Source organism: Schistocerca cancellata, chromosome 5 (genome assembly GCF_023864275.1).
Source record: "Schistocerca cancellata isolate TAMUIC-IGC-003103 chromosome 5, iqSchCanc2.1, whole genome shotgun sequence".
Classification (NCBI taxonomy): Eukaryota; Metazoa; Arthropoda; class Insecta; order Orthoptera; family Acrididae; genus Schistocerca; species Schistocerca cancellata.
This window is the reverse complement of record NC_064630.1, coordinates 412,992,869-413,018,097: the sequence shown is the minus strand read 5'-3', so window position 1 is coordinate 413,018,097 and position 25,229 is coordinate 412,992,869. Positions and strand designations below refer to the sequence as shown.

General features: G+C 44.6%; 1 protein-coding gene across 1 annotated transcript in view; it reads right to left on the bottom strand.

Moving 5' to 3' along the window:
* LOC126188570 (photoreceptor-specific nuclear receptor-like) overlaps window positions 1–25,229 on the bottom strand; it is a 252,210-nt gene that overhangs the window by 8,190 nt on the left and 218,791 nt on the right. Inside the window, exons 7-9 of the mRNA XM_049930172.1 lie at window positions 21,607–21,707; window positions 14,728–14,996; window positions 5,143–5,386 (exon numbers count right to left, since the gene is read on the bottom strand). Coding sequence (XP_049786129.1) covers window positions 5,143–5,386; window positions 14,728–14,996; window positions 21,607–21,707 — 614 coding nt within the window. The remainder of the gene's footprint in view (window positions 1–5,142; window positions 5,387–14,727; window positions 14,997–21,606; window positions 21,708–25,229) is intronic.

Here is a 25,229-nt window from a genome sequence, read left to right as displayed (position 1 = left end):
AAGGCACGAACGATTTCCATTCCGAGCTCGTGTTTCATCTCTAATGACTTCGATGTCGAAGGGATGTTAAACCCTAATCTTCTTCCGTTGTGCTGTTTTTTTTTTTAATTTGTTATTTGTATTCTCCATTAGGAAGCAGTGTGCGGGGAGCGGCTAGGAGCGGCCAAGTTGCCACTCTACAGCTTTTAATGAACATAATAAAAAATATTCTGATGCGAGTAAAAAAAGTGTTATCGCAATTCAGTGAGATGTGGCTGCATGTGGCCTGAAAGTGAAAGGATGCTGTGAGTTGGCTCCTGGTAATGGTTTCTGTGCGCAAGATTTGGATGCATATGGGAATGGAAAGGAAACGCTTTGAGAAGATAGATGGGATGAGTTTTGGGGTGGTAACAGACGGTTTGCTGTTGCGCAGGTAAAGTATTATATTCTTCATGAAGTCTGAGGGTATTTCGCCTGTCTCTTACATCTTGCTCACCAGATGGTACAGTTTTGCCAGGGCTGGCTATCGCAAGGCTATCACTAGTTCTAATGGAATGTTGTCTACTCCTGGGACCTTGTTTCGACTTAGGTCCTTCAGTGCTCTGTCAAATTCTTCACGCAGTATCATATCTCCCATTTCATCTTCATCTACGTCTTCTTCCATTTCCATAATATTGCCCTCGAGTACATCGCCCTTGCACAGATCCTCTATATACTCCTGCCATCTTTCTGCTTTCCCTTCTTCGCTTAACTGGTTTTCTATCTGAGCCCTTGATACTCATACAAGTGGTTCTCTTTTTTCCAAAGGTCTCTTTAATTTTCCTGTAGGCAGTATCTATCTTCCCCCTAGTGATATATGTCTCTACATCCTTTCATTTGTGCTGTAGCCATCCCTTCTTAGCCATTTTGCATTCCCTGTCGATCTCATTTTTGAGACGTTTGTATTCCTTTTTGCCTACTTCATTTACTACATTTTTATATTTTCTCCTTTCATCAATCGAATTCAATATCTGTTGTGTACCCAAGGATTTCTACTAGCTCTCGCCTTTTTACCTACTTGATCCTCTGCTGCCTTCACTATTTAATCTCTCAGAGCTACCCATTCTTCTTCTAATGTATTTATTTCCCCTGTTCTTGTCAATCGTTCCGTAATGCCTCCTCTGAAACTCTCGACAACCTCTGGTTCTTCCAGTTTATCCAGATTCCGTCTCCTTAAATTCCCACCTTTTTGCAGTTTCTTCAGTTTCAATCTACAGTTCATAACCAATAGATTGTGATCAGAGTCAATATCCGTCGCTGGTAATGTCTTACAATTTAAAACCTGGTTTGTAAATCTCTGTCTTATCATTACATAATCTATCTGAAATATTCGTGTCTCCAGGCCTCTTCCACGTATACAACCTTTTCACCTATTACTTTTCCTTCTCTTCCTTTTCCTACTATCGAATTCCAGTCCCCCATGACTATTAAATTTTCGTCTCCCTTCACTGTCTGAATAATTTCTTTTACCTCATCATACGTTTCTTCAATCTCTTCGTCACCTGCGGTGCTAGTTGGCATGTAAACTTGTACTACTGTGGTAGGCGTAGGCTTCGTGTCTACCTTGGCTACAATAATGCGTTCACTATGATGTTCGTAGTAGCTTACCAGCGCTCCTATTTTTTATTAATTATTAAACCTATTCCTGCATTACCCCTGTTTGATTTTGTGTTTATAACCCTGTATTCACCTGACCATTGGTCTTGTTCCTCCTGTCACCGAACTTCATTAATTCCCACTATATCTAACTTTAACCTATTCATTTCCCGTTTTAAATTTCCTAACCTACCTACCCGATTAAGGGATCTGACATTAGAACGCCAGTTTTGTTACTCCTGATAACAACGTCCTTTTGAGTACGCCTCCCAGAGATCCGAATGACGGACTATTTCATCTCCGGAATATTTTACCCAAGAGGACGCCATCATCATTTAACCATACAGTAAAGCTGCATGCCCTCGGGAACAATTATGGCTGTAGTTTCCTCCTTTCTTTTAACCGTTTTCAGTACCAGCACGGCAAGGCCGTTTTGGTTAACGTTACAAGGCCAGATCAGTCAATCATCCAGACTGTTGCCCCTGCAACTACTGTAAAGGCTGCTGCCCCTCTTCGGGAACCACGCGTTTGTGTGACCTCTCAACAGATAACCCTTCGTTGTGGTTGCACCTATCACACTGCTATCTGTATCGCTGAGGCACGCAAGCCTCCCCACCAAAGGCAAGGTCCATGGTTCATGGGGGCTGGTTTAAACCCAAATAAAACAGTTTTATCCGCACCTTTTTTGCATATTTTTGTATGTATTTTCAGAACCATTTTCCACTCTTTTTTGACCATAATTTGCACCTTAAAATATTTACAGTAAATTAATCAGGCGGTCCAACGTTACTCTTCGGAGTCTCCCAGAAAACAATGTCACACAACATTTCTTAGTCTTTTTTTGCTGAGAGCTAGTTGCAAGAGAACGCCGTGTTCATTTAGCATTCATAGTTCTATCCAAAGAAAAACTACTAAAATCCGGTAACGACAAGAGGCAGCTGGAAAATCTTTCTTCCAAACCCATTAAGTTGGAAAACGTCATAGTATGTGCTTTTACTGACGTTTTATTGCTGAGAAGGAACCATGTTCTTTCAGCCCTTCTGACAATATCAGAGTAATGACCCGTGTTTCATTCAATGCTACATCGTCTAATATCCATCCCCATGAGTGAAGACAACTTCCAAATGGAATTAAATGCAGTCATCCTTTTACCTTAGTGAACTCCATAATGCATGAAAAGCAGGAACATCAAGCTGCTCTGTTCTTTACTCTGTCCTTGACCACCACCTCAAGAATGCAATAATGGTGCACAATTCCATACATAGGAAAAGTATCACTGGATGTAGACAGAAAGTTTAAATCCAAGAACGTAAAAACATCATTATATACGCATAATACTGTTGCATACTTACTGTCCAATAGTAAAGACAGCGTTCCAGATTTGGCAAAGAGTAGAATATATAAAATTACTTGTCATTGTTGCAAATTCTATATAGGTCAGTCTGGATGGGCAATAGGCACCCACTCGAAGGAACACAATGGAAGTTGGAAACTTAGCAAAGTCTGTAAATTCAGCTAAATACTTAGGGCTTACAATAACAAATAACCTAAATTGGAACGATCACATAGATAATATTGTGGGTAGAGCAAACCAAAGACTGCGATTCATCGTCAGAAGGCGTAGAAGGTGCAACAGGTCTACCAAAGAGACTGCTTACACGACGCTTGTCCGCGGTATTCTGGAGTATTGCTGTGTGGTGTGGGATCCGCATCAGGTGGGACTGACGGATGACATCAAAAAAGTACAAAGAAGGGCAGCTCTTTTTGTATTATCGCGAAATAGGGGAGATAGTGTCACAGACATGATACGAGAATTGGAGTGGCAATCATTAAAACAAAGGCGTTTTTCGTTGCGACGGGATCTTCTCATGAAATTTCAATCACCAGTTTTCTCCTCCGATTGCGAAAACATTCTGTTAACACCCACCTACATAGGGAAAAATGATCATCACGATAAAATAAGAGAAATCAGGGCTCGCACAGAAAAACTTAAGTGCTCGTTTTTCCCGCGTGCCGTTAGAGAGTGGAACGGTAGACAGGCAGGCACTTTATTGTGACTAGCAGAGTAATCACGTAGACTATAGGTTTGCAGACTACCTGCTTAAAGGAGGTTATAAAGGAAGGAAGATGAATTGTCTTGAAATAATGGAAATTAATAAACACATCTCCATCAACCCAAGCTTAGTACTGAATGACCAGAAAGCGTTCCCTTACCTGCCACTTCAAACTGCATATATCACTCATAATCCCGTCCAGGCCTGTTGTAAATTATCCTTCTTACTCATATGTTCCATTTTCGTTTATTTCAATTACTATAATTTCTCTTATGTCAAACAATTTTTGCTTTCTTCTGTGTGCAACTGTTGTAATTTGCCTGTAGTGGGAAATAGTGTGCGCTGTATGGTTTGGTTTAGTGATGAAGCCGACTTCTATTTGGATGGGTTCGTCAATCAGCAAAATCGGCGCATTTGGGGGACTGAGAATCCGCATTTCACGATCGAGGAGTCTCTTCAACCTCAATGGGTGACTGTGTGGTGTGCAATGTCGAATCACGGAATAATCGGTGATATTCCTTGATGGCACGGTGAATAACGAACGGTACATGAAGGTTTGGGAAGATGATTTCATCCCGATTATCCAAAGTGACACTAATTTCGACAAGGTGTGATTCGTACAAGACGGAGCTCGACCATGATGGCAGGCATATCGAACATGTCATTACCTGCATCAGAATATCCGTAGAGACGTTTACATGTTGAATAAAGTGTGTACACGCCGTAGTTTGTAACTAATTTGCGTGCTTTTAGTTCAGTGACTGTTACCCTGTATTTTACCATAGTTAAATAATCTAACAACGCATTTACACTGAAATAATCCGTCTTGTTTTATTCCTTATTCTAACATTAACAATTTCTGTAGATGCGCTAGTTTAAAAACTTCGATCCAACAAAATTTTACTGAACCACATACTTATCTATGTACCTGATGATGACATAAGAGCCGAAATGGGGTTCGTGCAACTAACAATAAATATTGTAGAATATTACACCAGTGTTGTGTATGTTTCATTCACAATAATAGGGGAGAGATGAGCCATGGCTTTGTTCAAGGAACAATTCTAACGTTACAGTAACATTTTTAAATATGCTCTAATAAGAGACTCCAAACGGGGTACTATGGCATGAAAGACGGCATGATATGTCCCAATGTAATATACCTCCACATGTTTTTTTTTTTTTTTTTTTCCACAGCGTCTTGTAAATCATCAACAGTGACTTCCGGAGGATTGTAGGGAGCAAGTGACCTGTCTGCTATATTCCAACAGGTGTGATGAGTCATATTTCAGGTCAAAGTGCGGGCCGCATCGAACCAGTCAGAAGACTGATGACCCCTGCTCTCGCCCACAGACACACACACACACACACACACACACACACACACAAAAGGAAACGGGTCTCTCTGAAATACAAACTCCATATTAAGTGTGGTAGGAGAGAGCTGCCCCTCCTTACACGTCAGGGGGCTCACCTGAGCGGAAGAGCACGATGGCCTTGAGGCAGGCGAACTCGGCGGGGTCGACGCCGACGGCCTTGAAGCGCAGCAGCGTGTCGTGCAGCGCGCGCACGTCGGCCGCCACCTGCGCCGCCTTGCCGTTGGGCACGGCAGCGGCGTGCTCCTGCGCCGAGAAGAGCGGGCTGCCGTCCAGGGGCATACACCACTGCACCGCGTTCAGCAGGAACAGCTCCGCCCATGACTCCTCCAGCAGGATCACCTGCACACGCGAACCACCTCATCCAAACTGCTCCTTGTGAACTATACGTGAATCTCAGGTTTTCCACTTTTTGTCAGTTTATTGAATGCTGTACTAATGTGTGTGGGGTTTTAGATCAGTTTTCTGAATCATACAGGGTAAACTGCTAAACACGATCCCTGATAGGGTAAGGAGCGAAAAGGGTCGTATGAATGTATGGCCGAAAATGCATTGTGTTTGTACTACAGAGTCTTCATTAGTTCATCAGTACTGTACAGTACAATGCAGTGCACTACACGCTTTGACGAGACCATGGTTGGGAGAGGTGATTTAAGTGGCCCCCACAGGACTCGTTCACTACCATCCTGCAATCGAACAGCGCTACAGGCAGCATGAATGCATTGTCCCATTGTAGGCACGTCTGGGATATTGACTGAAACTGTTTTTTGTGTTATAATCATTCACAGTAACAACAATACAAACCATATTTCTAACAAAGGAAACCGGCTATTATGAACTCACTTTCTACCCAGATGCGTCCTGGTGATTCTTCAGTAACACAATTACTGAATCCGAAGCTAAAACAGCTCAGTATATTTAAAATAACAAATTCTAGGTGTAAATAAACCACACCGAACTGGAGGGCCATAACGAAATCCAAAACCTCTCGGTATAGTTGTCGAAAAATCGGCATGAGGACCAATCGGTAACGGGTCTCAGAAGCTTACTGAATAGGAACTTCGGATAAAGAACCGAAAATGACGTCACAACCGAGGCTAACCTACTGCACCGATCGGTATGAACGGTACAGAATAGGGCCCTTGGTAGGGAAGATGGGGTCACATGTAGGAAGCGCAGATATACGTCGCCTGTGAGGTGTCGTTAAGAATGACTGGTCCCACAAGGCGGTCACAAATAAATCCCGCCCACACTCTGAAGCCGAACCAGTGCCGATATCTCGTTGCGACCATACGTTTGGGTTTCTTCGTAGTCCACAGATGGGAGGGATGACAAATATCCCATCACCGTGATGGTGTTTGTGACGAACCAGTTACAAAACCGTCGCTACAGAGGCAACTTCATAACAAATTAGACTTGCACACTTTGAAAGTGATGTGGATAATGACAGTTATCGAGGAGTATGTTCCACATGGTCCTCAGCTCACGCCATGCAGGTGGCCCACCAACCCAGTACTGACACTGAGGTCACATTTTACAGTGTTCAGAGTGTGTTCTTCCAAGGCCTGTACATACTGGGCGCACCAATTCTCATGGTTGCGATTTCCCATAAACAAGTATGTCTCAGACAAACGACGAAACACTATTGCATACCGTTTATGGTTCGGCAGCTATCGGCGCGATACTTTTCTCTTATAGCCCGGCCTTTGCCATTTACCTGTCCATGTGCAAAGATCATGTCAGTCTGTTCCTGGTTGGTATACCGTGCTATCATCTCTCAGCACTGCAGTGCATGATACATGTCCACACTAGAGTGAGTCACAGCTGCAATGAGGCCGATGCCCCTTAGTACCTATGTGTGAACGCGCCGCTGTCATTGACAGCAATCTGCTCTCTTGAGCGTGGAGTTGAAACACTAGTACAAACAGATCATTCCCACCTGCTTGGTGTGTTCTCATGTGTGTATTCAGTCACTGACACATACAGTGTCAGACATCTTTCATATCCACCTTCAAGTGCGTATACCGCCACTGGAACGCATTTCGGGACAAATTTCCATGCGCCTTTTTTTTGCTCGTTATCCTTTCAGGAATCGTTTCCTAAAGTTTGTTCCCATTTAACGAAATCACCCTGTATACATGGTTAAATCCATTTTTTAAATATTGAATATTACTCGTAGAGAACGAGGGATGATACAGCTATTGTGTTATTATATTAGAATTTAGCCAATCAAAATAGACAAGAATAAGCTACTTTCATTTAGAAAGTTTCGGCTGTGTTAGTAGACACTCAGGTACTGACAATTGGTTTCATGCGTATGATAATTTGTGCCAAGGCAGGATGATTGTAGATCGCCACTGTCTTATCATGACACGTTTCACTATACGCTCAGTTCGCCTGCACCGTGATTATTTAGAGAACAACAACTAAACAGCCGCCGACGCTACAACGCCGCTGTTGTTGTTGTGGTGGTCTTCAAATGTTTAAATGTGTGTGAAATCTTATGGGACTTAATTGCTAAGGTCATCAGTCCCTAAGCTTACACACTACTTAACCTAAATTATTATAAGGACAAAAACACACACCCATGCCCGAGGGAGGACTCGAACCTCCGCCGGGACCAGCAGGGTGGTCTTCTGTCCGAAGATTGGTTTGATGCAGTTCTCCAACCTAGTCTATCGTGTGCAGGCTCTTGCTTTTTGCATAAATATTGTAACTTGCATCAACTTAAACCTCTTCATCATTGAATTCACCCCACCCCATCCCCTCACACACACACACACACACACACACACACACACACACACACATATACACATATTCACTTCCATCTGTTACCAAACAGACGCTTCCTTGGTGCTACAGTGTGTCCTATCAGACGATCCGTTCTTTTAGTAAAGTTGTGCCATAAATTTCTTTTTTCTTCAGTTCGATACACTAACTCCTCATTAGTTATTGTATCCACCCATCTAACGTTCAAAACTGTTCTGTAGCATTTCATTTGAAAAGTTTCTGTTTTCTTCTTCTCCGAACAGTTTATCGTCCACTTTGTACTTCCGTGTAAGGCTACGCATATGCGTAAATGGCAAAAATCATCGACTACTTTTCGTGTCTCCTTTCCTAATGTAATCCACCAAGCATCACATGATATAACTGGTCTACATTTAATTACCGCCGGCCGAAGTGGCCGAGCGGCTCTAGGCGCTTTAGTCTGGAACCGCGCGACCGCTACGGTCGCAGGTTCGAATCCTGCCTCGGGCATGGATGTATGTAATGTCCTTAGGTTAGTTAGGTTTAGGTAGTTCTAAGTTCTAGGGGACTGATGACCTCAGATGTTAAGTCCCATAGTGCTCAGAGCCATTTGACCCATTTTTTTAATTACCCTTGTTCAACTTTTATCGATGTTCACGTTATAACCTCCTCTCGAACTCCATCCACCCGGTTTAACTGCTCTTCCAAGACTTTTGCCGCCTCTGACAATGACAATGTCATCGGCAAACTTTAAAGTTTTTATTTCTTCTCCCCGAAATTTAGTTCCCTTTCCAACGTTCTGCTTGGTTTGGATTCCACCTTGCTCAATATAAAGACTCAGTGGCGTCGGGAAAGGCGACAAACTTATCTCACTCCCTCCTCAATGACTGATTTACCGTCTTACGACCTTCGATTCGTACAGCTGCAGCGCTGTTTCTGTGCAAGTTCTAGACAACTCTTCGCTCTTTTTATATTCTCTCTGGTAGCTTCAGAGTTTCAAAGACTGGTTTCGAGTCAGCTTTGTCGAAAGCTTCAATTAAATCTACAAATAGTATCAACATAGGTTTGCCTTTCTTCAACCTACTTCTATATGAATATCTGTATCTACATTAATAATAAATATGTAAAACCGTCAAAGCTGTCTGTCTATTTGAGCACGCTGATCTCCGAAACTACTAGACGAATTTTCAGGATGTTGTCACAGGCAACTTGAGCGTAGCTTGGGGTAACATATAGGCTTCATGAAAGTCGTATCACGAAAAGAATCGTAATTTTATGTTTTATCTAAAATACACTCCTGGAAATTGAAATAAGAACACCGTGAATTCATTGTCCCAGGAAGGGGAAACTTTATTGACACATTCCTGGGGTCAGATACATCACATGATCACACTGACAGAACCACAGGCACATAGACACAGGCAACAGAGCATGCACAATGTCGGCACTAGTACAGTGTATATCCACCTTTCGCAGCAATGTAGGCTGCTATTCTTCCATGGAGACGATCGTAGAGATGCTGGATGTAGTCCTGTGGAACGGCTTGCCATGCCATTTCCACCTGGCGCCTCAGTTGGACCAGCGTTCGTGCTGGACGTGCAGACCGCGTGAGACGACGCTTCATCCAGTCCCAAACATGCTCAATGGGGGACAGATCCGGAGATCTTGCTGGCCAGGGTAGTTGACTTACACCTTCTAGAGCACGTTGGGTGGCACGGGATACATGCGGACGTGCATTGTCCTGTTGGAACAGCAAGTTCCCTTGCCGGTCTAGGAATGGTAGAACGATGGGTTCGATGACGGTTTGGATGTACCGTGCACTATTCAGTGTCCCCTCGACGATCACCAGTGGTGTAGGGCCAGTGTAGGAGATCGCTCCCCACACCATGATGCCGGGTGTTGGCCCTGTGTGCCTCGGTCGTATGCAGTCCTGATTGTGGCGCTCACCTGCACGGCGCCAAACACGCATACGACCATCATTGGCACCAAGGCAGAAGCGACTCTCATCGCTGAAGACGACACGTCTCCATTCGTCCCTCCATTCACTCCTGTCGCGTCACCACTGGAGGCGGGCTGCACGATGTTGGGGCGTGAGCGGAAGACGGCCTAACGGTGTGCGGGACCGTAGCCCAGCTTCATGGAGACGGTTGCGAATGATCCTCGCCGATACCCCAGGAGCAACAGTGTCCCTAATTTGCTGGGAAGTGGCGGTGCGGTCCCCTACGGCACTGCGTAGGATCCTACGGTCTTGGCGTGCATCTGTGCGTCACTGCGGTCCGGTCCCAGGTCGACGGGCACGTGCACCTTCCGCCGACCACTGGCGACAACATCGATGTACTGTGGAGACCTCACGCCCCACGTGTTGAGCAATTCGGCGGTACGTCCACCCGGCCTCCCGCATGCCCACTATACGCCCTCGCTCAAAGTCCGTCAACTGCACATACGGTTCACGTCCACGCTGTCGCGGCATGCTACCAGTGTTAAAGACTGCGATGGAGCTCCGTATGCCACGGCAAACTGGCTGACACCGACGGCGGCGGTGCACAAATGCTGCGCAGCTAGCGCCATTCGACGGCCAACACCGCGGTTCCTGGTGTGTCCGCTGTGCCGTGCGTGTGATCATTGCTTGTACAGCCCTCTCGCAGTGTCCGGAGCAAGTATGGTGGGTCTGACACACCGGTGTCAATGTGTTCTTTTTTCCATTTCCAGGAGTGTAGTTGTGTCACTCTGTTTTTCCGTTTGAACATATTAATCTCCAAAACTATTAGACGAATTTTCATGGGGGTTTCCACAGGTAATTTGAGCGTAGCTTAGGGCAACAATAAGGCTTATTTCATCAAAATCAAATCATGTAAAAAATATGTCTAAATTTAAAGTTTTATCGGTACTTATATAATAAATGAGAAAGTAACTCTGTCTGTTACGTTTTCACAGCTAAACTACTGAACCGATTTGGATGAAGTTTGGTGTGGAGATTGAAAACTGAGATCGAGCACAGGCTATTTTAGAAAGTAAAAAAACATCGACATCTATGAGGTGAAGTAGGGAATGTAACACAATTCTTCATCTGTGAACATAAACCAAGTTAAAAAATTATAAATTTGTTGCATAATATACATGTTTTGTAACGTAGAGCTACTCCAGTAGCACAGTGCATAAATACACACTCCTGCCTATGCATCCTCGTACGCACTGTTTGACAGCATTGGTGCTGCATCGTGCATTGGGACAACTTGGTAGGGGGGAGGGTTGGGTGCACATCTCGAGCTAAGCTTATCCGAACAGTCAGACGCGTGAGGGTAGCCAACGTTATTACATGTACAATAGCTTACTTACTAATCATCACTCATCATAACAAAACTACTGTTATGTTAGCACAGCTCAGGGTAACAGCTAATATAATTCACAGGGTCAGTAAAGTATCACGTATTCCTATGCAGGGTGTTTAAAAAAGAGTGTAACATATTCCTGCAGAAGGTAATATTGGTCGAACATAGAAGAAAAGGTGCTATAATTATCTGCCTGGAAACCAGTACCTGTTTGTGGTATCATATATTCGTATCACCCCACAGGCATCAAAGTTGGTAACGGAATTGCCACATCATTCTGTAGCCTAACTCTCCTTACCGTTATGTACGATGTCGAACACAACAGGGTCCCGGGTTCGATTCCCGGCGGGGTCAGGGATTTTCACCTGCCTCGAGATGACTGGGTGTTTGTGTTGTCCTCATCATTTTATCATCATTCCTGAAAGTGGCGAGTTTGGACTGAGTAAAGGTTGGGAATTTGTATGGGCGCTGATAACCGCGCAGTTGAGCGCCCCACAAACCAAACATCTTCATCATCATCATCATCGAACACAACACTGTCAGGATATCAGTCGTTTTACTTGTGACGATAAATCTGTAGTATTTACAGATGATGCGCGATTGACAAGAGATACATAATAAATGACACCTGTGCGAACGCATGGGCAAATGGAAATCAACGAGCAATCATGGAGTTGAGGTATGAGGATCATTTGGGTATTAATGTATGGGCAGGAATTATCAACGAGGGACTAAAAGGAGTATACACTGTACCGAACAGATTAACAGACGGTGTGTATCACCAATTTATGTATGATGAGTTATCAACGTTATAGCAGAACTTTACCCTTCCAGAGAGATGGATTCGTCCAGAAGATCCGATAGCGTGGACTGCCCGTTCACCGAACCTGAATCTATAGGATGGTCCATTTGAGATATTACAAAGGTATAATGTTATATTTATTAATCTAATTTATATATCTCTGAGGAATTTTATGCAATGTACGCGAAAATCATGTGAGCTAACAATGAGCGACCATGCTCCGGGCGTTAAGCCAAATCCCGTAGTTCACAAATCAAAGACCAGATGTCAGAAACACATTGTACGGAGGTGACAAATTATCGCACTCAGTATGTCTCGATCGTTAAGTGAAAATGTTCGTGCAGGCAGTTACCTTGAAATGATCGAGCAGTGTATGGTCCCTCAATTACAACAAGATGGGCTACTGGACAGCATTGTCTCTCAATAGGACAGGGCTCCACCGCATTGGGCTTTAATAGTGCGGAAACAAACCAGACATTCAGTGCTCGCTGGTCCGGCCGTGGTGAAACTATCTCACGGCCTCCTAACAGACCGCACCTAACGCCTACGGATTTTATCGCGTGGGGCTACGGGAAATGAACAGTGTATGCACAAAATCCACAGAATCTGGCCGATCTACGGAGACAGGCCACAGCGGCCTTTCAGCAAATAATTGTAAAAAAATCTGCGTGGCACGTGGCGCAACGTGCACGCTAGGTATGATATGTGCCGTATTCGCAATGGCGGACATGTTTAGCGCTTATGTATTGCGACGCAAACTTCAGACACAAACTCCAGACTCTCCTAAGCTTGTATGTATGGTTAAAAAGCAGTAAATTTGCGTAGTTTCTTGTGCATAACGTTTTACTTTTCTGACATCTACATCTACATCTACATCCATACTCCACAAGCCACCTGACGGTGTGTGGCGGAGGGTACCTTCAGTACCTCTATCGGTTCTCCCTTCTATTCCAGTCTCGTATTGTTCGTGGAAAGAAGGATTGTCGGTATGCCTCTGTGTGGGCTCTAATCTCTCTGATTTTATCCTCATGGTCTCTTCGCGAGATATACGTAGGAGGGAGCAATATACTGCTTGACTCTTCGGTGAAGGTATGTTCTCGAAACTTTGACATCTCAACTGACAGAGTACATCGAAAAAGTTCAAAGAAAGGCAACATGTTTTGTATTACCGCGAAATATGGGAGAGAGAGAGTCACAGAAATGATACAGGATTTGGACTGGGCGTTTTTCGTTGCGACGGAATCTTCTCACGAAATTCCAATCATCAACTTTCTCTTCCGAATGCGAAAATACTTTGTTGACACCGACCTACATAGGGAGGAACGATCACCAAGATAAAATAAGGGAAATCAGAGCTCGTACGGAAATATATAGGTGTTAATTCTTTCCGCGCGCTATACGAGATTGGAATAATAGAGAATTATGAAGGTGATTCGATGAACCCTCTGCCAGGCTCTTAAATGTGATTTGCAGAGTATCCATGTAGATGTAGAAACGAATCACCCTGTGTTGGGTTTCTGACCGTGGGAACATTTAAAGGCATTGACGTATGCTCAGCCTACCGACAGTGTGCAGATGTTACAGGAATGTGTGACCAGTAAATGTGACGCCATCCGAATGGAGTCAGATGTATCTGAAAGAGTGTATGATTCACTCCGAGGAGGTGCGAGGGTGAGTGATAATCACACGCAGCATTGCCTATATTGTCTCCCTTTACGTGACGATTGGAATGAAAGGACAGATTGGTCCATATCTCAACATGTACTACTTTCTGGACGTATGGTTCTCATTAACTTTCGTCCTGTTTTGACGAATACTACTCCTTTTAAACATCCTGTATTTCTCGGTAACACAAACATTTTTCCCGAGGCCAACTTATATCAGATTTTTCATTATTCTGTTGACAATTCGTGTGAGACAGTGAACGCCGCAGTTGATGATGGGATTACATCTACATCTACATTTGTACTCCGCAAGCCACTCAACGGTGTGTGGCGGAGGGCACTTTATGTGCCACTATCATTACCTCTCTTTCCTGTTCAAGTCGCGTATGGTTCGCGGGAAGAACGACTGCCGGAAAGCCTCCGTGCGCGCTCGAATCTCTCTAATTTTACATTCGTGATCTCCTCTGGTGGTATGAGTAGGGGGAAGCAATATATTCGATACCTCATCCAGAAACGCACCCTCTCGAAACCTGGACAGCAAGCTACACCACGATGCAGAACGCCTCTCTTGCAGAGTCTGCCACTTGAGTTTGCTAAACAATTTCCGTAACGCTATCACGCTTACCAAATAACCCTGTGCCGAAACGTGCCGCTCTTCTTTGGATCTTCTCTATCTCCTCCGTCAACCCGATCTGGTACGGATCCCACACTGATGAGCAATACTCAAGTATAGGTCGAACGAGTATTTAGTAAGCCACCTCCTTTGTTGATGGACTACATTTTCTAAAGACTCTCCCAATGAATCTCAACCTGGCACCCGCCTTACCAACAATTAATTTTATATGATCATTCCACTTCAAATCGTTCCGCACGCATACTCCCAGATATTTTACAGAAGTAACTGCTACCAGTGTTTGTTCCGCTATCATATAATCATACAATAAAGGATCCTTCTTTCTATGTATTGGGAATACATTACATTTGTCTACGTTAAGGGTCAGTTGTCACTCCCTGCACCAAGTGCCCATCCGCTGTAGATCTTCATGCATTTCGCTGCAATATTCTAATGCTGCAACTTCTCTGTATACTACAGCATCATCCGCGAAAAGCCGCACGGAACTTCCGACACTATCTTACCTGGTCCCTGAAGGGCAGGCTGGCGAAGGAGGGCAGGTTCTTGGCCCACTTGACGGCCATGAAGAGAAGGCGCGCCGCCGTCTCGTGCAGCGTCTCGTGCACGGGCGGGTAGAGCGCCGGCGCCGGCTCGGGCGGTCGCGGGCCCATCGGCGCCTGCAGGCCGCCCCCGCCGCCCCCGCCGCCCCCCGCGCTCGTGGGGCCCGCGCCCGGCCCCGCACTCCCGCACAGCGGCGGCAGCGACTCCTCGTTCGTCACGTCGATGCTGTCCTCTGCAACAGCGCGTCGACAACCTTCACAAGCGGGCAGAAGCAGGTCGCGTCGCGGTACTAGAGATTACGTGGGGTACTCGTAAAGCTACGACCGGTAATTAAAAAAAAAAAAAATTTGCGACACCGAGAAGGGGGTGCGAAAGTTGGTAAGCGTGTTTCTACAGTCGCGTAAGAGTAGCGTGTTTGCTTTATGCACACTGTAGCGGTCGTGAGCGTTAGTTACCTTCCAGACTGGATGTAGTGAGTAGATGTTAGTGTAGAATGCCTGTAAGGCGGCAAAGGCATCATTATGAACACCTCAGTACGTTTGAACGAGGTCTTGTGACTGGGCTACGAGAAGCTGGATGTTCCTTCCGCAATACTGTAGACTTGGCAGAGTGGTCACGAGATATAAGGTCGCAAGACGACCGTCCCTCGGATGGCCACGTGGCACTACCGAGAGGGAAGACCATCGTGTTCGGCGTATGGCACTGGCGCATCGTACTGCATCTTCAGCAGCAATCTGAGCAGCAGCTGGCACCACGGTGACACAAACTACTGCCATTTGCGATTTCAGTGGTGTCACACGAGAGCTCATTGGAGGGCAGGGTGAAGGCCTCCTGTGTTTTCCGATGACAACTCCTTCAAATGGTTGAAATGGCTCTAAGCACTATGGGACTTAACATCCGAGATCATCAGTCCCTAGACTTAGAACTACTTAAACCTAACTAACCTAACGACATCACATACATCCATGCCCGAGGCAGGATTCGAACCTGCGACCGTAGCAGCAGCGCGGTTCCGGACTGAAGCACCTAAAACCGCTCGGACACAGCGGCCGGCGATGACAACTCGTTCCGCCTCGGTGCCAGTGATGACATGTTGTAACCAATATGCTCTACACAGTGTTAACATATTGCCTGGGCCTGTTCGGTCACCAGATCTGTCTTCAATCGAGCGCATATAGGACATCATCGGACAACTTCAGCGTAATCCACCAGAGCCTTAACCGTCCCCCTATTGACCTACAAAGAGCAACAGGCATGGAACTCCATCCCAAATACTGACAACCGGCTCCTGTACAACGCAATGCATGCACGTTTCCAAGGCTGCGTGCAACGTTCAGGCAGTTTCACTGGTTATTAATGTACTAGCATTACCATTTGCAATGGCTTGTCCCGCGCTTACATTAATCTGTGATCTCACAGTGTTCATCACATAAATACACGTGTTAACTTGACAAATATATTCCTGGAGTTTCATTACTCTACGTGAAGTATTTTTGGGGGTGCGATTTTTTCCGTCAGTGTAGTTAAAGACGGTATTTGGTGAATTTGAGGACAAATTCCCCATTCATCTTCGTCTATCAATCTGGTAATTGTAGTAAATACATTCATAGTCTATACTTCCAGTGAAACGTTTATCAGAACCAAAGTACATAAATATAGGAGTTGCTCAGGTTAGCATTTTTGGACCAGTACTGTTCTTGATATACATAAATGAGTTTCACACTAGTGTTAATAGTGCAGAAAAAAATCGCTTTGCCCATGGCAACAGTATTATAGCCTCTGAGGAAATAGAGGAATCCTAGTAGAGAACACAAATGAAGCAGTGAAGGAGTTGGTCAGTTGGACAATAAGCAATAAAGTGACACTGAACATAATGAAAAATCTTGCCATGAATTTCAGTATGAAGAGGAAAAGTGACATTGTCATATTTAATGCAGAATTGTACATGTGGTGTTATGAAAGAGCCTTCTTTATAGTGGGTGTTGTGTATGTAGCGACTGGAAGTGAGAAATGAATGAACAATCTACCGTTAACCTTTTTCATTATTAAACAATCTCTTATAAAAAACCATAGTGTAGTACGAATGAACTGAATGAGTTAGCACTGGTTTCAGTAGAGTGACCTTGTATTCAGGAGGGTGGAGACTACAGTCTTCACCCAGGTTTTCCGTGGTTTCCCTAAATTACTCTGGGCAGATGCCGGGATGGTTCCTGCTATAAGACCCATGATTGTCATACTAGAGCTGTAAGTACGTAAATATCTAAATACGTGAATTACTTTATCATTTTTGTCCTTAAATTGTGATACCACGACATGTCCAGTATCGTTGTAAAAGACATTTATGCACGAATAAAACTAATACAACTGCTGCTACTATTACTACTACTACTACTACTACTGCTAGTAGTTCACTTCTTAGCGAGTTTTAGTAATCCCGTCAAGGTACGTGCGGCAGTACTATCTGCCGTCCTAAATTAGGAAGTTCGCCCATCTTTGGTGGCCTGTTAGGACACTCGCCTATCCTGGCGCGACGTATAGTGGTTGTTGAATAAAAAAATCTGTAAAAAATGTAGTAGTTCTATACGCTTCTAAAGAGTGCAAGACAGTTTCAGCTCTGGGTCTGTCTAACCACCAAATGAGCGGAAGTCAGTGAATGAAATGTCCGTTATATTGTCACTTTTATTTAGAAATATCCGCTACCAAGTCCGCACTAGTTTATGGCTTTCAACATGAAGCACGAAACCTTACACAGTCTGTATTAATTCATTCGTACTACCAGCACAAACAGTAATCAGTTTTTAGTAGCAGGTTTGTGGTTTTCACCCTGACCCGATCCCGAAGAAAACATTAATTTTAATTGTACGAATCCTCGCTCATACGGTTTGCACATTTTTCCTTCAGACTTAGGAAGTTTAACGGTTACGATTGCACAGCACGCCACGTGGAATTTTGATCTTCAAAATAAAACCACAGTTTACACAGGAAAAATCCGGAATTTCCGTAACCTTTTATCACTTACGTTCTTAAAAGTTTACTGACACATCACAATGTCCTAAACCTCGCCATTATTGAGGATTAGTTACAATTATAGAGTTGATTGCAACAGATCCCGCCGGCCGCTGTGTTCTTTTTAGTAGTGATTGAATTCGTAATTCATTATTGTAGCCGGCCGGGGTGGACAAGCGGTTAAAGGCGCTTCAGTCTGGAACCGCGCGACCGCTACGGTCGCTGGTTCGAATCCTGCCTCGGGCATGGATGTGTCTCATGTCCTTAGGTTAGTTAGGTTTAAGTAGTTCTACGTTCTAGGGGACTGATGACCTCAGATGTTAAGTCCCATAGTGCTCAGAGCCATTTGAACCATTTTGAGCAACTTATCCTCCGATCGTTACAAGAGATAATCACCGACTTCGGCTTCTTGACTCCAGCACGTAATCCCGCATCCAGTCCTAAAGCGTGCGAGATTACTCGCTTCTGATTGCCTGAATCCCAACGTAACAATCAGCTTTCAATTTGAAGGCACATAAACCAGTATTTTCCCTCACTGGATCAACCCCATTCCGATATTTTGACGAAGCTAAAAATTATATGTTTCTGAATAACAAATAAAAGCAATTAGCCTTAACTTTAACATCTGAAATGCCGAAATACGTTTCATAATTTCCACGTCCCTTAAACTGGCTTCTTTAAAATTCGCAATTTTTTTGCATGTATGTGACTCACACAAGCAATAATACTCATGTTACATACTAACGCATAACCCACCGGGTGTTATAGAAAATAAGTTGACGTGTGCTATGTTTTTCGAGCAGTAGATGTCACTAAGAAATCCTTGTTGGTGTGTAATACGCAAACAGGAGTCGGTTTCTGGATTGTCCTCGTGATAATTAATGTCAGTGGTTTTCACTTTCACTGCTGTCTGGAAAAGAGTGTATGTTTAGCTCACGACACGCTTGTACTGGAAAACAAGGCAGGAAAAACCTATGTCTCTGCAGCAGACTAGCTTAGCGTGTTACGTCCGTTGCGTCGTAGCTGCAGTCCTTAACCTCTCTTCTTACCTCCCCTTCTTTTCGCGCCCACCGAATTAATCAAAGCGAGTAATTAAAATTCTGCGTTATTTTAATTAAGAGCAAGGAAGAACCAAGCGAGGGCCGGATTATGTACACTAATTGATGCGCGACGAAGGTTGCGGGTAGCTAATTGAAGCGCCCGCGCTCCCTCAACTTTGCTTGTTAAGAAGCTGCGCGAAATATGGCGCGCAGACTCAACTTGAAGCTCCCTAATTACGCACCAGTTCGAGCGAAGAGGCAGACGTCTCAGAGCTAAGGCGAGCTGCGAGAGGTGGGGAAATACTGCGAGGTGGCAGCACGCTAATTGTGTGGAGACGAGGGAACAGCCGAGGTAATTCGAGCGAGCGACCACTTCACTTGTCACGCCACAGCACATAATCTCCCGGTGGCACCGTAGGTAGCGATACCGGCGTAAGTGTCTCACCTTTACCTCCTTGCGGGATAGAGAAAAGGAAGCGGCCAGCGACGTGAATAAGTCTAGTATTTTTTGTCATGCCTCTCCTATTTCTCCTGTTGCTGTTATGGTGGTCTTCAATCTGAAGATTGACTTGCTGCTGCTCTCATGAGTCTATCCTGTGCAAGCCCCTTCATCTTTGCGAAGCTGCTGCGGCCTAAATCCTCTTGAAAGGGCTTGCTGTATACAACATTCGTCTCCAAATGCAGTTCTTATCTACGTCTACACTCATACACACTCAACAAGCCACCATACGGTGCATGGCGGACGGTACCTTGTACCTCTGCTAGTATTTCCCTTTTCTGCTTCATGACTAACTGTCTGCCTCCATACTAACCCTAATATTTCTCGTATTGACTTCGTGGTTCTTATGCGAGATGCGCATTGGTGGCAGCAGAATCGTTCTGCAGACGCAAATGCTGGTTCTCTAAACTTTCTCATTAATATTTCGCGAAAAGGACATGTTCTTCCCTCCACGGATTCCCATTTCACTTCACAGAGCATTTCCGTAATACTCGAATGTTGATCGAATCTGTCGGTAAGAAATCTAGCAGGCCTCTGAATTGCTTCGATGTCTTCCTTTAATCCGACCTGGTGAGTATCCCAAACGCTGGAGCAGTAGTTAAGAATGGGCTGAACAAGAGTTCCATACGCGGTCTCTTTTAAAAATGAGCTACACTTTCCTAGAGTTCTACCAATAACAAATCGACCATCTGCATTATCTACAACTGATCTAACATTTCCCTCCATAACCAAACTGACGACACTTTGGTGCCTCAGGATGTATCCTAGCAATCGGTTCCTTCATTTGGTAAAGTTGTGTCACAAATTTCTTTTTTCCTCACTTCTATTCACAATCTGCTCATTAGTTACTCGATCTAAGAATCTGATCTTGCAATATCCTTCTGTAGCACTACATATCAAAAGCTTCGATTTTCTTCTTGCCTGAATTGCTTATCGCCCACATATCACTTCCGAACAAGGTTACACTCCAGACAAAATACCTCCAGAAAAGACTTTTTATTCGATGTTAAAAATTTCTCTTTCTCAGAAGCGCTTTTTATTGTTATTGTCATTCTGCGTTTTATGACCTTTCTCGGCCATCGTCAGTTAGTTTTTCTACCCAAACAGCGAAACTCATCTACTGATTTTAGTATCTCATTTCATAATCTAAATCTATCAGCATCTCATGACTTTATTAGACTTCATTTCATTTCTTTTGATATACTTTTGTTAATATTCACGTTATAACCACATCTCAAGATACTATTTGGTGTGCTTCCCTGCTCTTTTAAGTCCTTTTCTGCCTCTGACAAATTTGCCATCTCATTAGCCTTTTTTCATCTCCTTGAATTTGTATTACCTTTGAAAATTTCTCGTTGGTTTGCTTGACACCTTCTTCAGTGTATAGATTGAATAACATTGGAGAGAGGCTACAACCCCGTCTCAATTCCTTCTCAACTACTGCTTCCTTTTCCTCTCTTTTTACCGTACTGTGGGCGTTTTAATCAGGTACTCTGTCCAGTGTTCTGTTCAATTTTTTCTTTCTAACTTTCTGAATGAGAGGCTGCTCACTGAAATTAATTGTCCTGTAGGTCTCGCATTATTTACTCAAAAATGTTCAAATGTGTGTGAAATCTTATGGGACTTAACTGCTAAGGTCATCAGTCCCTAAGCTTACACACTACTTAACCTAAATTATCCTAAGGACAAACACACACACCCATGCCCGAGGGAGGACTCGAACCTCCGCCGGAACCAGCCTCACAGTCCATGACTGATGGGCGCTAATGACCATAGAAGTTTTGCGCCCTAAAACCACAAAAAAAAAAAAAAAAGGTCCATGACTGCTGCGCCCTAGACCGCTCGGTTAATCCCGCGCGGCCAATATTTACTGTTATATTTCTTTTCTAAAGGAACCAGAATAGTTTCATCTGTTTCCAAAGGCTTTTATAGCTTCAGCTGTTATTTTATTACAACCCACAGCTTTCCCGTTTTTGAGATTCTTAATCCCCTTGATACCTCAACACCTTTGATCCACAGTCCATTCCATTTTATGATCTAGTTCTCAACTCCACTTACAAGTGGAGGGGAAAAAGAAAAGTAAAGTATTGTGGCATGAATGGCTAGGAGACCCCGAAGGGCAGGTTCAGCAGCCTAATTGGAAAGGTTTTCCCTATCCTTCACACGCGCAGGCACCTACCCTTCGGGAGGTAAGGGAGCTGCGTGCGCAAGTGTATCTGTTGAGTGTAGGCTACTGAAATGGGTATGCGTGTAGTTAGAGAGCAGTGGGGTGGGGTGGGGTGGTGTGTGGTACGTACCGTCGTCTGCCTCCTGCTTGGCCGGCACCTCGGCGGGCGAGCCCAGCATGGCGGCGCCGTGGTAGCGCGGGGACAGCCCCATCGCCAGCGACACCGGCGGCCTGCAACACAAGTACACGCTGCCTCACGCTGTACTCGACACTCACCGTGCCAGCAGCCGCGAGCCACGCCAGAGCACTTCACTAAACTACAGAAACCTCGCCAGCGCCAGCACTGCCTACACCAGCGTGAAATGCAAGTGGAAATGGAGAGAGGGGAGTCCGCGGGTGAGGAGATTCAAGTCTGGAGGGCTCTGGATGACACACCACAATTACTGCTGTGTGCTACTGTACTGGATATTCCACGATTACCATTACACACATCCACAGACTGACACGAAAGTGAGATTGTGTGGTTCACAGCCTGTTGCAGCCTTTTTTCTAATTGATGCCATGCTTGGTGTCCCCACACGCAACCTATACCAGCTCATCCACTTCTCAGTCTTTCTACAGCACTTTCGAATCCAATACGTAAACCGGAAAACTCAATCCCAGGACCCCTTATCCTACCCTCTTAGTTCCAATCTCAGTACCCTGCCCTTACACCCACATTACACCTCTCACCCATCGATATGCGTTGTCCACCGTCTCCCTCCACAAGTTCAACCAACTGCCACTACTCAGCCAAGAAATTCGTCCCGACATGTATCCGTCCTTACAATAACGATGATGAAGTCTATGCTCATGATGATGGTGGTGATGATAACGATAATGATATGTCTTATGGGGCGAACGACACTATGTCTTTAGTGCACCCATAAATATTAGTTATGAGGCACAGAGGTTAAAAGCGAAAAATTAAAAAAATTTCAGGATTTCTGATCCCAAAATCCGATGGCGTAAAAACGTGCATCCGCACGCAAACGCACACGCGCACACGCTCACACACACACACACACACACACACACACACACACACACACACACACACACACACACACACATGCATGCACGCGAACTGCTCACATACTAAAATCCATTGATTTGTCACTTCTGAAGCTCACTTAAAAGAGTAATGGAACAATGAAAATCTAAACTACGACTGCAGAAAGATGTATGTATTGAGACTCGAGGAACACACTGTATTCAGTTTGTGTGAGCCTTTTCGTAAACAATAGTGCAGAGATCTTTCGGGGCGATATGCAAAAAATGGTTCAAATGGCTCTGAGCACAATGGGACTTAACATCTATGGTCACTAGTCCCCTAGAACTTAGAACTACTTAAAGGTAACTAACCTAAGGACATCACCCAACATCAATCCCGCGTCCGGCCATCCTGATTTAGGTTTTCCGTGATTTCCCTAAATCGCTCCAGGCAAATGCCGGGATGGTTCCTTTGAAAGGGCGCGACCGACTTCCTTACCCGTCCTTCCCTAAAACCGATGAGACCGATGACCTCGCAGTTTGGTCTCTTCCCTCAAAACAGCCTAGCCCATCACACAACACCCAGTCATCACGAGGCAGAGAAAATCCCTGACCCTGCCGGGAATCGAACCCGGGAACGCGGGCGCGGGAAGCGAGAACGCTACCGCACCACCACGAGCTGCGGACGGCGATATGCATTTTAGATGAAACATTAAGGACGAATGAACGGCAAACTTATCGTTGCCGGTTATTTTTCGGACTGAACCAAACGAGGTCATCTCAGAATTTAACATAGGTAGATGGAAGAAAGGTCATCGTTTAATAGAGCTCTTGAAGCTGATCATTTTTAGCACTTGCGATGGTATCCTCTACACAATCTTCCTGACATTTATTTAGTAACTGGCGCTTAAAGAAGGACACAATATTTTTGAGATGGAAAGTGCTGGAATGTCCAGTTGACTAAAGATTCCATGACACAGTTGATGTAGTCACTGAACGTACTTAATGTATTCCCAAAGCCCATGGGCCACGTAGTGCAGTTGCTCTTCATGAATGCCTTACGCCATTCACATGTGAGCAGAGAAAGGCATGGTGTGTTTTAGACCATACGGGTTTATATGAGAATGTAGCAAACGAAACAACGATCAGAAATCGCGAGACCACGAAAACGGCAAAGCCAATTCTATCAGCCGGAAATGTTACGGTCAGTGTTTTCTACGGAGCAATATGGCTACTTTTCATTGGTTGGTTTGCGAAGGGTTTAACAGTAACTACTGAATACTACGCCAGTAACCTGTACCAAATGAGAAAATCACTCGACAAGATACCTTTATTGCGAAAGAAGAAAACACCTTTCATGCGGACAAAACCTAACCACAAAGGCCGCTTATTAATGGAAAAACTTGGGAGCTGAATGTTCTTTGAAATTCGGCCTTCAGCTTTTCCTGGTCTAACATTTGAAGAAATTTACACCTGGAAAAGGCTTTCAGCCCAACGACGAGGCAGTCTTAGACGAATATTTTGCAGATAATCCAGAATCGCTCTTTGGGGATGGAATGTGCTCAGTGGCATAAGGTGAGAGAAAGTACATTGACCTGAAAAGTGACGACGACGATTATGTTTGGTTTGTGGGGCTGTCAACGGCGTGGTTATCAGCGCCCAAACAAATTCCCAATCTTTTCACTGTCCAGTCTCTGCATTATCTTGAACGATGATGAAATGATGAGGACAACACAAACACCCAGTCCACGGACAGAGAAAATCCCCGACTGTCCGGGCATCGACCCCGCTACCATGTGATCCAGAGGCAGCAGATCTACCCACTAGACCGAGAGCTGCGGACTTAACCTGAAAAGGACTACATCGAAGAATATGAGCGAGTTTTTTTGAGTTACAAAAGATTTTCACTTGCAGAGTGGTAAATATCGCTTGGCATTGAAACTGCTAGAAGTTAAGAAATTTCTATACAATTTCCTTACAGTTTGTGGCAGAAGACGCGCTGTAATGTGCAAAGATCTCCTAATGCTTGTATGGGGTGATGTTGTCAGATACGTTGCATCGAAATTTAACTTATTAAATCTAGAAGATATTCCTAACTGAAATCAAACTGCCTGACAAAAAATAGTGAAGCACTCAGAAGATATGCTCGAATGTTAATGTAAAATCGCACCCGAACACACGATCGGCGGGCGCATAGGGACTAAATGATTGGACTTGTAATTCAAAATTGTTAAGGCTTTCGTGCCCAATTGACAAATTACCTGTTGGCTGCTGTATCGGGTCCTTCGGCCGACGTTCGTTTTATGCTTTTTACAACATTTCGCCAACACGGGTGGCTGCCATTGTCAAAGCTTCACCCTCCATTGCTGGTGGTGGACTGGAGTCGAGGTCGCGGCCGCAGATTATACACAACTGGCCATTAAACTTGCTACACCAAGAAGAAATGCATATGATAAACGGGTATTCATTGGACAAATATATTATACTAGAACTGACATGTGATTACATTTTCACGCAATTTGGTTTCATAGATCCTGAGAAATCAGTACCCAGAACAACCGCCTCTGGTCGTAATAACGCCCTTGATACGCCTGGGCATTGAGTCAAACAGAGCTTGGATGGCGTGAACAGCTACAGCTGCCCATGCAGCTTCAACACGATACCACAGTTCATCAAGGTTAGTGACTGGCGTATTGTGACGAGCCAGTTGCTCGGCCACCA